The following is a 12,494-nucleotide window of genomic DNA, read 5'->3' as shown; positions in this document are numbered from 1 at the left end:
AGAATACAAGTGTCTTAAAAGGAAATGTCAAACTTTAGCCCTTCTTGCTTACTCAGTACAAACTAGTCCTGGCCAATAGTTGAAGCTCAATAATTGTCAGCTAAGAGATTCGAAAGCATTTTAAAGCTTTTGTCTTTGGTGCTTGTCCAGTTTGTTTAGCTAGAGAGAAATGTAATAACACCCGATGACAACATGTTATTTCATAAGCCAATCAATACAAGATAAGGGAGAGGAAACACAAAAGGTTGTTGGTAAAGAAACCAAACGCTGAACTGAAAGTCAACTACTCAGAAATAATGTTACCAAGAAACTATCTAAGATAGAGAAGTCAGATGAATTAAATCAATGATTGATAAATAAATAGAATGAACAGATTTTGAAAACCAATACTCAGTACAGTAAAAAAAAAAAAAAAAAACTAAAGAACTCAGACTGCACATTACAAATTGAATTGAACAGCACAGTCACTCAGTTAAACAACCCTGTTTTTGCATTGAAACTAATCAATTTTGAATGTCGTTGAAGACTATTAGTGAATTAAAATATGCTTGATTTCATTAACTTTCTTGAATTTTATACCTCTGGCAGTGTACTCTAAATATCAAAGCACCATCAACACCTTATGAACCCGGAAATTAAGCATAAGCTCAAAATATTTCTCAATCATGATAAAGATATAACAGTCCTTCAACTTCTATATGACTGTGATAGGTTCACCAGGCCCGATCACAAAATTCCAATAGCTTAAAAAAAATATTTGCAGCTTACATTCTGTTTGCACAAAAAAAGGGCCAGCTAAGGCTCTATTCTCTCCACTTCCTACTCAATTTATATGAAAGACAAGTTTTATTAAAGATATTTTAGAAACCTTTATAATGGCCTTCTCATTGCTTACCTCAAGAGAGAAGCAAGGCAATTCAGATGATAAATCAAACTATAATAGTAAGGAAGTTTATTCTTGTTATGTTTACTTTGTTACTGTTTCCAATACAATTATTACACAATATTCACTTTTAGCAAATAGCATTTTACCGTAAATCAATAAACATAAAAATATCAAATTAAGCAACCCTATATTTGAATTTCTGTTGTATAATTTGCAAACACAGACACAAATTTAACGTAAATTCTGAATAATTTCTGCTGTTTTCATTGAACCCAATCTGACAAACCACTCAACAAATAACTTTATTCTGGTTCAAACAGTTTTTGCTTAAACATGTTGTCTTAAATTTAGAATTAACAATATTATTTGGATATATTGACAAAATTACTTATAATCACTATTTTAAAAATGTATTTGTATTTTATCATTTAGTGAACAACTTAAAAATTCTGGACAAAGTATTGGTGTAAAGTAAGACCAAAAGGTGGCTTATTTTCATCTCTGGAACTCTCTATAGAGACATCTCAAATGAGAGAACACCTTCCATTGCTGAGGCGAAATCACAGAACACCAGCCAAGAAAGGCTATATTGACCTTTGCTTCAATTTTCAAAGATGTCAGCAATGTTGTAAGATATGTAAAGAATAGCAAAACTCTAGGATCTGATAGCAAATCACCAGGGTCTTCAAACAGAAAGTAAAGAAGACATTACTGAGGCGTCTACATAGAATTTTCTTGATACATGGAACACTAAGGAAATGTCAGATTACAAAGATGTCCTTAGTATTATGAACTTTCAAAGGAAAAGGTCAGTCAAGTGACTGCATAAATTATTTAGAGTGTCTTTTTCCCAATACCACCAGCGACACTTTGGCCCAACTTCTTCTGTTTTGGTTCCTGTAAAATACATTCTCTCAAAGACCTCCAAATTTTAATGCTGTTTTACATTTCATCACAGTCTGGTAAGCACCACCTTTGACAAACTGTCCACTGAAGAAAGGCTAAAGGAAAAGTTTTTCTGCCCTGTATTTACTGACCTGACAACAACATCCAATCTCATCTGCAGATCTTAACAAGAGCTCCAAACCTTTCACTCCACTGACTCACCCGTTATCTTGTGTAAAACCACTATAATCTGGTTAATTACATGTGAGAACACAATGCTCTATAAAATATATTAACCATTACTAACAGAGTGAACTAGGTTCACGCTGATAGATTCCCAAGGCAATAAATCAAGTAAGAGTAGAGAAACATATTATAAAAGGCACACACACACAAAGGGATAAAGGGAAATAATAGGAGGTAAATGCATAAGCAGGTTAGTTTTGAGGCCTTAAAGGTAGTAGAACAGTAAGATGTAGAACTTAGAGAGGCAGCAATGGAAGGCTGTACCTGGAGGGGAGTCTGGAAATAAAGTGAATACATAAAACAGTAACAATTTCCCCGCTATGACTAAGCAACAGAATAGGGAAAGGGCAGACCCTACCCATGCTATTCTTAACATGCTTGCTGCTTCCTAAGAGCTAAAGATTGCACATCTAACGTTAAACACAGTGCAGACTAAGCAACTGAGATTGAATGGGATAAATCAGAAGGTCTAAATTCTAGCCTTGCTACTGTCGCAAGCTAGCCATAGCTATGAACAAGTGAGCTGCCTCTTCCATGAATTGAGGCAATTGTGCCAAGTGATCACCAGTGTCCTTCCGATTCTATGTCTAATGAACACCAGAAGTCTGTCATATATAACAGTAATCAATCTCACTTAAAGAGCATATATTTTGGATATATATACATATAATACATACACACACGCACACACAAATATTCTCAAATCAAAACTTTAAGCCATATTCCTACAAAATTCTTTCATTGCTTAAACATATAAAAATTTTATAAACCTATCCCCTGAGTACGCATCTATGTTAACGACAATGAATCTATCCTCTTTTTATGTAAACATGTATATCTTGAAATAGAAAAACTATTTTCCCAAAAGAGAAATATAGAACACTATATAATACATATGTATTTACCTTTAAATATTCTTCATTAATGGGTACATTAAAATATAAATTTATTTTAAGTATGTTAGACAGCATTCTATTCTCTATGTTTATTCTAATAAAAGGAGTTATGAAAGATATTAGAATTCAATAATTTGACATTATTTTGTAAACACTTAAATGTGTGTTAGGCATATCTGTAAATCCTCAAGTGAATAAGACTTTTCCTTCTGTATAAGATACAGGAAAGGGAAAAGGATGGTGTCTTTGACAAGACACTTTTCAAATGGAAATAAAACGGAGATTATCTAATCAGTTATCCTTGTGGTGGATGGATATACACCTGCACTGAATCTCAGATTTAGGAAATGACGGAGCCAATCATCTTTATGGGTTTCATGACTGAGCCACAGCAAAATGATTTCCTGAGATCAATATGTGGTTGAGGGAAAGCTGTTTTCAATGGGAACAGGAAGCTAGGAGCTAACCTGTTTCTATGGTAACCAGAGCAGCAGCTACCCAACAGCTGTAGGGAAAAAAAAAGGGCAGAAAGTTATAAGTGTGAAAAAAACAAACAAGAAAAAAATCAATACTGGTTTACCTCATTAGTGTAATGGTCCTTAGAGTACAATCACAATGAGGGCAGACATTTTGTTTCTCCCCCGCCCTCTCCCCAGGGTTTTTAGCAATCAGTATCTTATTTTTCCTCCAAACCTCAAAATCTAAAAGCTGGAAAGAAGTTTGGACACTAGCTAGCCCAATGTGTCATTTTCTTTTTTCCAGAATAAGTCAAAGGAAAGCAAGACTCAAGAAGATGATGTAAATTCTCCAAGGTCACACCACTGGTTGTGAAATCTAGTTTAGTGTGTGGGTCTCATACATCCCACCCAGGCAGTTTTCCAATACTGCTTCCATATATTCTCTCCTCCTGCTCTCTCCTCCACCTAAATACCCACATTTTAGTCACTTTCTGTGAAAACATTGACTATATGATATTAAAATTAATGACCACCCTTCAACCTATAAGTAAAAGCAGTGCTATCTATTCATATATATTGATATGAGACAGATTGCTTTTTGAAAAAGAGTCTGAAATTATGTCCTTCATACTGAAAAAGAGTCCTTCATATTTCAAAAAGAAGTGGATTAAGTTTGTATAATATATTGATGGTTATTGTTTACACTATGTTGCCGCTACATATTTCCTTCTGGAGATCTGTGCTTATCTTTCATCAGTCCTTTAGTGCCCTTTACTATTTCATTTAGACATGTTTTTAAAGGTTGCCATAATAAAAGGATATGACTCGGAAGTTCAAAAAATATGAGGCCTGAAAGTGCATTTTTTGTAGTAGCGAAAATAAATGATAATGATATACATTGTCAAATGGGAAAGGTTGACCGGCATGTTTCTATATAAGGCTACACATTCCTTGTGTTCAGCTGCTTTGAAAATAAGACTCTCAATAGAGAAGAAGAATTTCTTTGACTTGCATTAGTTTTGTCAACTCAAGTCTACAAATGAGCTTTTAGCAAAATATCACAGAATAAAGTCATACCTAATCTTTCCAACTACATTCACCTTTGGCATGCCTAATACTCAGCAGTGAATTAAATCACCTAGTTTGTGATCAAATACACAACTGAAAATATAATTTTCTATTGAACTTACTTGATTCTTTTTTTTTTAATTCACATCCAGGTTAGTTAGCATATAGTGCAACAATGATTTCAAGAAGGAAGAACTTATTTGATTGTTTTAATGATGTATTGAATTAGTTACTCTCTGAACTATCCAATACTCAGAATAGAAGTATAAAGTTAATTACTTTGTGAGCTCTACAGTTAGTGGCCTGGAAAGAGTCAAAGGACACTTACATGTTTATATGGGCAAATGCAAAAACACCAAACATTTCAGCACACTTTTTTCAGGGGTCTGAAGTTTGGATTAGTATTGTCATATAGTTGGCCATGACTTTTAATTAAAATGGAAAGGAGATGAGGACCCTAAATAATTTGGTTGTTTTGTATAAGTACAGCCTTCATCACATTGTCCAATAATATTACAAAGACAGAGCCTATAAATCATTGTAAAAACAGGAAAACCAAGATAACACTTTCATCATAAAATAAAGACTAACAATACCTTAACACCACCATTTCTAAATAGAATGTCTTCCTGAATGTGTCAGGCAATATTTCCATTTTTTTTTTTTGAAGAAAATTTATCTATAATATCCCTGGAATTTTTTTGCATTTCTTAATTTAATAGATAATGTTTTTAGAAAATGTTTTATTATAAATAGAGTGGTGAGCTTATTGAGGGCAAAAGACTATATCTTCTCCATGTATTCTGATAACTGACATAGTTGAGTGACTGCATAACCAATACTCACTGAGTAAATATTCTAAAAATTCTAATAACTGACAATAATTTTTTATGAACAAGCTATATTTGGCCAATAATACTTTAAACTTCAGCAATACTTACAAAAGAAATATTAATACTTTTTTCTTTAATCTTAATATGTGACTCAAATAGTCCATTCCTTATTATAATTTTTTAACTTACGCATTACACTCAAATCTGGCAAACAGTTATTTAGATCACTTCTTTCCTATTTTATCTGTGGTTTGAGGAAGAGGAAAAAATAATCCATAAAAAGTAAATTAAATATGTACAATTCTGAATCCAATTCTATATATTGAAATTTAACTTTTAATAGTTTCAAGGAGTATATTTTAATAATTCTGTGGAAATAAACTAATTTAAAATTACTAATAAAATGAGTATTTTCAAAATCTAACAAATGATTGATTCTCTATCATAGCCCATGGATGATTCAGGATGATCTGCACATAATTATAAAGGCCGGAGAACATACATAAAATGATCTGGACCCAAAGACCAAAAAGCCAACATCTTAAATGTGGTTCCATGGAAGTTATTCTTTCTATGCTCTTTAAAGGTAAAAGAAAAACAAAATTCCCTATCACCTAACCAAAGATAAACAAGTGACCGAGGAAGAGCGAGGAGAAACATAACTGCTTTCAGCTCCTTAATATTGGGAACAAATTATTTAAAATATTTTGATTCTGGTATGTTGACCTTATCTTATTTTTTTTTCACTTCTAAAAAATCCAGAAGTTCAATCAAAGAATTTCGGCCTGGCACCTGTCCACTTAACTATGATATAATGTTTTCAGAAGAAAGCACATACAACCTTCATTTCTCTTAAACTTAGATATTAAATTGGGAAATATACAATGCAAAACATTTTCACAAATACATCTATGCATCCTTGATTTTTGCTATTTGTAAATTTCACCCAATGGCATCAACAGAATAATTTCTCCTTTTATTTCCTGATCTCATTTTTTTTCAGAACAGGTTTCCATGACCACTTATATTTGATTTCTTATAAATTTCTATTTGGAATACTATTCTTACAAATTCATTTAAGTATAAAATATAAACTTTTTTACTAAGTTAACCTGAACAATTTTGACCTTTTGAATATGTATTTACATCATAAATTTAAAGCAATAAAGGAGGGAGAAATGCCAACCAAAACAAAAAGCAAGAATACAATGTTACAAAATTCAGCTAATTACCTATCCAGTTCCTATCACTGTGGTTTCATTCTGGCACTTTAGTTCGTAAAAGTTAGAAATAAAACATATCTGTTATATAATTGAGCCAATCTCCTCAATATTGGGAAAAGATAAAGACATTGATGACAGGTATAACAAATTGAAATAGGAATTCAGCCAGTTAAAATTGTTCATCTCAAGTATATCAATAAAAGATGAACTAATGTAAAAAAAGTAAAGAGGGTTTATAAAAGTTAAATACTTAACTTCTACTAAGAATGAGACTTGTGGAAGTAAGACCACAGCTGAAGCAAACCACTTGATAATTGACTTATGTCTCCTAGAATCATGTCCATGCAAAATATTAATTTCATCCTGTTGACCTCCCAATGTAATATTATTTATCAAACTAGTCAGATAACATTAAGTCAGTCCATCATCTGAACTAAAAATGTTCATATAAAAATATTAAATCACATTTCAGTAAAATGGTGACTTCTGATTACTCTTTTTAGGCAACCCCCAATAACTTGAAAAGGGATTTCCCTGAAGACAAGCCCCACAAATGTTAGCCAATCTGAAAGATAGCAAAACATCACATATCAAATGGTCAATAAAAATGCGAAGTTCAAACAGGTTCAAGAAGTTAATTCAAATCCCGTATTTTGACTCTAATGGTGGGTGGTGCAGGGTAAAACCTCTACCAAAGACCTCTACCGAAGGTCATAGATGACCTTTCAAAGTTAGAATTCTAGTAAGCGTCTTATCCTGCATTAAATCTCAAGAGCAACATGATCTGCAGATTTCATAAACCAGTCAGTTATAATCAGTGGTTATGGTAAAAAGGGCCTGGGGAAGACGTCATGAGACCTCCAGCATAATTTTGGATCTGCTATTAACTTGCTGTATGACCTTGGCCATCACTTAGCATCTGCAGTCTTCATTTTCCTCATCTATAAAATAAAGGGTCTTCATGAAGTGACCTCAAGGAAATTTTCCAGATCTGTGATTCTCACCTGATTCTACTTCTAATGGCTCTTTGACCTTGTGTTAATCTCTAATACATCTGTGTTCTTTCCTCACCTAAAATGGATACATGTCAAACCCTACTACTGTTACAATGAAATCTTAGGAACATTTTTTTAAAACTATTTTCAAGTTAATAGTCTACCCTTTGATCAATAATCAATAAAATCAATTTCCATAGCAATAATAAAAATGAAACACCAACTTAAAGTTTTTGCTATGTAATCTAGGCCACAATGAAATCTATTATATTATCATGAGGAAAGATAATAAAACATTCTGTCTTTTTTTATAGCGTGCAATCTGGAAAAAAAAAAAAAATCACATGATGAGCCTGAAAACAAATTCAGATTATCTTTTTAGCCACCAAGTGGAAAGAGTACTGTGGCACTCAGCTGGAATAAAAAACAAAAAAACAAAAAAAACAACAACAAAAAAAAACCAACCACAGATGTAATGGTCATGAGTCTAGATTTAATTTAAGTAAATATGCACTTGTTTTTGTTTTTGTTTTGAAATCCAACTCTTGTTGAATTTATAGAATGGTCTTAACAGGAAGAGTTCAGAGTTGAAGTTATTAATTCCATATTCAAACACTAAAATCTATGTATGCATTTAAATGCCAGATCCAACAGAGGAGCAATGCTTAAAATTGTCTCATTCATATTCTATTTCAAACTGAAAACAAAACACATCCTCAGACTTCTACAGTGGTATCAGAAGCACACCTTCTGACAAGTTATCAGATAGGCAGCTGCACAGTATCTCAGATGCAGAGACTTCTGACATACAGAAAAAGACAATAATGAGGATGGAGCCATAGTGAAGCTGCCTTGGGGGTATTTTTTCCCAGTGTCAGAAGCAAACCAGACACACGCAGTTGCAAAGATTTAACTAAATACAGTACTCTGTGCTCATGTATAATTAAAAAACATTCACATACTGTATAATTTTTTGGTTATTTATATTTCTTTTATTCCCTTTAAACTGGAGAAACCAGTATTGGTTACTTTTATAGTCCCTTCATGGGATTCTGAAAAATTAATTGGGAGTCTCAAGGACTAAATTTAAACTGTCATTCAAGCTAGAAACTGAAAAGAAAAAAATTGAGGATGGACTCACAATCTGAAGAGTAAAATAAAGTTTGCCACAATCTAAATTACCCAGATTTAGACAATTGGACTAACCTAGCATCACCAAGTGACCAATTCAGAGTCAATCTGTAAGAAACACAGATACAGCCCAAGGGGAAAACGACCAGCTCCCAATTTCAACGTGCAGGTGGGGTCCCTGCTCAACTCACTGGGACAAACAATTCAGCTTTCTTCCCCCTTGGAAGGAGACAGGCCCAAATAGCACTCAGGAGAGTCTTCACAAAGTGACCCCGCTGGCACACCCTCTCCCCACCCAGCCACACAGGTATATTCCATTTTCCCTTCTCTGTCTTCAGATTAGATCCCTAATTGGAGCCACTGCTCTGAGTGGGTCAGATGTGGAGTGTCAGGCCTTCCTTACTGAAAATGTCAAATCGTGATGACCAGAAGGCCTGAAGAAACATCCAAATTAACGAAAAAGTTGGAACAAAAGAGTCAGGAAAAGCAAAACAAAACAAAAAAAAAACCCTCAAGGTGAAGCGCGACACCAGTTTCAGGACAAGGTTCCGGACAGACTTGCACCGAGAGGTCGACCTTTGCCCTTCAGTTCCCATCTGCTAGAGTAAATCTGTTTGAGTTGAGGAGAAGTGGAGGATGGAGGGGGCGGGGAGGATGGCGGCCAGGGTCCCGGAGTTTACCTAGCACCAGACGGGCTGCTAATCTCATCCTTAGGGAGCCCAGGTTCCCTTCTCCCTCCCACCCCCTCCCGCACCCCAGGGGCCCTTGGTGGAAGAGAACCGAGAGTTGGGAAGGCGCTGGAGCAGAGGGAAGGGGGCGGTTCTGGCCTTACCCTGGCGGCTCTGGACGAGTAGGGGTCCTCGAAAAGGGCCCACATGCGGGGCTGCAGCCTCCTCCAGCGGCCAGACTTGCCGTCGGGGCCCCCCAGGCCCGCGGCGTCCTCGATGCCCAGCCTCTTGGCCGCCAGGTCTTCGTCGTCGCCGGGGTCGCCGCCGATGAGGTCGGGGGTCTCGAAGATGTCGAGCGCCTCCTCGGCGTCGCGGTGCTGCCGGTAGGTCATCCAGCAGCAGGGCTCCACGTCCGTCTCGTCGATGCCCCAGAAGGCCAGCTCCTCCTCGAAGAGCGGCCCGCACACGTCGGCGGGGCAGTGCAGCTTGCCGGTGCGGTAGTAGTTGAGCACGTAGGCAAAGACGCCCGGGTGCCGGTCGAAGAAGAACTCGCGGCCGCCGCCGCGGGGGCTGCAGTTGCCCGCGCCGCCCTCAAAGCAGCCGCCCGGCCCGGGAGACAGTGGGGGCGGTCGCGGCGGCGGCGACAGCGAAGGGGGCGACGGCTGCAGCTTGTCGCCCGCCGCCGTCAGGCAGTCGCCCGGGGGCTCGGAGGCGGCGAGCAGGGCCAGGCGCGTCCCAGGCAGGGTCTTGAGGGTGCTGCGGTAGGTCTCGTGTCGGGTGCCCCCGACATTGAGGATCACCCTCTCGTTGTTCTCGATCTTGCCCATCTCTGTGGCTCAGACATGACTGGGGGGGAGGCGAACACAGCGCCAAGTTAAAGATCTCGGCCGTCAGAGCCGCGCCGTGACCCCCACCCCCACTCCCAGCGCGAGTCCCGGGAGGCAGGGCTGGAGACGGGCGAGGGGCAAAGGACCCTCCCAGGAGGAAACGCGCGCCCAGCTCTGTCCCCGCCTCTAGCAGCACACGTTCCCCGGGCTTCCAGAAAACTGAGGTGGTCTAAGCTTCCCTGACCTTCCAGGACACCTTCTTCCCGGCCTCCCACCTTTCTCCCCTTGCTCTGATCTCTCCTACTTCGTCTTTTCACACTTCACTTCCCTCCCCTCTCACAAATAACCGGCTCCTAGGTCCTAACCCCCATCCCTCCTCTCTCTCCAGACCCCTCCTCTCTTGCCCCCTTTCTCTCCCCCTGCCCTGGCCCCTCTCTTCCGCTCTCCTAGACCCTCTCCGCGCCCCCCCCCCCCCCCCCGGCCTGGAGGCAGTTCTCTTAGGCAACGAGTTTCCTCCACGGAGACAACTTGGTGGTGCTGGGTGAGAGCCCCCGGACGGGGCGGGGAGCCCCCCACTGCGCGCGTACCCTTGGGACTCTGGACGGCTCGCAGCGCCCCGGCACTCAGGGCACCCTTTGCGTGCCCTGTTCCCGGTTCACCTCCACTCTCCCTCACGGACCAGGCACAAAGACTGAACGCAGAAGTCAAAGCACAAAAATCTCCCTGCTGTTGCCTTTCACCAAGGAGACCTGTGACTAATTTCCTGATCCAATTTCCTTTTCACATTATTGTTGTTGTTGTTGTTGTTAATATTATTATTACTTGGGAAAGGAAACCACTAAATAGGATACATTTTTTGAGAATACGAGTGATCAACGCATCCCACCCCATCCCCCCTTCCCAAGAAAAACAAACGCCTGGGGGATGGAGGGTGGGGGCTTGCTTTCTAGGAGGGGCGAGGCCCTGGGAAAAGCCGCTGGAGGCACACCCCCTGGATCCCTGAGCTGACAGCGTCCCGGTTTCCAGTCTCCCAGCCACCTCTCCCCAGGGCTTCACCTCCACATTCCTATTGCGGAATGTGGGGGGGATGCCTGCCTGCAGGGTCAGCATGCCCTTCCCTGCAGATCACCCCCTTCCCCTGCCGCCCCCAGATACCTTAACGAGACCGACAGAAAAGTGGTTCTGCTTTGGTTTCCGAGTGGACGAGCCTCTCCGGGCAGCCGGACTGAGTCCTGACTCCCAGCCGAGCAGCCCTGCTCCAACGAGAAACTACTTGTTGGCGTTTTCCGGGTTCAGGTGGTTGGGCCGCTCCTCCGGGCGCTGGGGTCGCGGAGCCAGCCCCCGCCGGCCGCCGGCCGCGCTCCCCGCCTTCATTCTGCGAGCTGCGGGCTCGCCCCGCGCCAGCCTCGGCGCCCAGAGTCACCATCGCGCAGGGCTGGGCAAACCATGGAGCTCGGGGCGGGTCCAGCCGGCGCTCCGCGACCCCGCCGGGAGCGGGCACCGCGGCTGGCCGTGGCCGCGGCGGAGCTGACCGCAGGTCGGGAGAGCTCGCCCACTTGCTGGGGAAGTCCCCAGGCTCCGACCTGGACCTGCAGGTTTTGTTTCTCCCCCGCAAGCAGCCGCCGCTAGAGCGGTCCCTTCCGCACCACTCGCCGTCAACCACCAGCGCCAGAGCACAGAGCTCGGGAAAGGGTGGGTGGGTGGGTGGGTGGGTCTGGGGAAGCTCTCTTGTACCAACCAGGTTCATATATTTTTCTTCCGTGAAGCTCTATCCCCACCCTCTCTGGAGCTTCTGCCTGCCTTATTTACACCCCACGCTCCACACCCTTTCTCTTCCCACTGCCCCACCCCTCCCAACAAGTGACAGAGCATCTCTAAGACCAATTCCATTTTTTTTTCCCCCTTAATGACAGCTGAGAGGAGAGAGAGGTCTACTTACAGGTGACAAGTGAGTCTTGTTTCTCGAGTCTTACACATGGCTCTGGCTTGCTCTTTCCAGTCAAATGTAGGTCTCCAGTCACCACATCATGGTTATATAAAACAAAACAAGTTTAAAAAGTTTATTCCAGGAACATAATGCTCTAGCAAGTGAAAATTCAGGGTTCTCTATCAGAAGCTACAGAGGCGAGCTACAGATATCCAAGTACCAAAGGAATTATCTAATTGCTCAATTCCTCTCTCAAATTTTATTGGGCCTTGTATAGTTTGCTAGGGCTGCCATAACAAAGTACCACAAACTGGACTGTTTAAACAGTAGAAATATTACCTCCAAGCACTGGACGTAGAAGGTAGAAATTAAGGTGTGGCCTAGGTTGGTTCTTTCTGAGGGCTCTGAGGATTGGACTTATTCCAGGCCTCTCTCTTTGGTTTGCAGATGG

The 12,494-nt window shown here is 40.8% G+C and overlaps 1 protein-coding gene across 15 annotated transcripts in view; it reads right to left on the bottom strand.

Annotated features, from left to right (window-relative positions):
- KCNC2 (potassium voltage-gated channel subfamily C member 2) overlaps window positions 1–12,177 on the bottom strand; it is a 196,373-nt gene extending 184,196 nt beyond the window's left edge. For 3 of the 15 annotated variants that reach the window (XM_019455126.2, XM_019455125.2, XM_019455128.2), the window contains exons 1-2: window positions 11,272–11,771; window positions 9,454–10,135 (exon numbers count right to left, since the gene is read on the bottom strand). In XM_019455126.2, coding sequence (XP_019310671.1) covers window positions 9,454–10,116 — 663 coding nt within the window. In that variant the 5' untranslated portion in view covers window positions 10,117–10,135; window positions 11,272–11,771. Of the gene's footprint in view, window positions 1–9,453; window positions 10,136–10,703; window positions 10,826–11,271; window positions 11,772–12,055 lie in introns of those variants that run through there. The other 12 variants (XM_019455119.2, XM_019455123.2, XM_019455120.2 and 9 more) reach the window with 8 other exon arrangements.
- Between the last annotated feature and the right edge of the window lie 317 nt (window positions 12,178–12,494).

This window comes from Panthera pardus, unplaced genomic scaffold (genome assembly GCF_024362965.1).
Source record: "Panthera pardus isolate Hobbes unplaced genomic scaffold, ASM2436296v1 HiC_scaffold_6, whole genome shotgun sequence".
NCBI classification, from domain to species: domain Eukaryota; kingdom Metazoa; phylum Chordata; class Mammalia; order Carnivora; family Felidae; genus Panthera; species Panthera pardus.
This window is presented reverse-complemented; position numbering and strand designations above follow the sequence as displayed.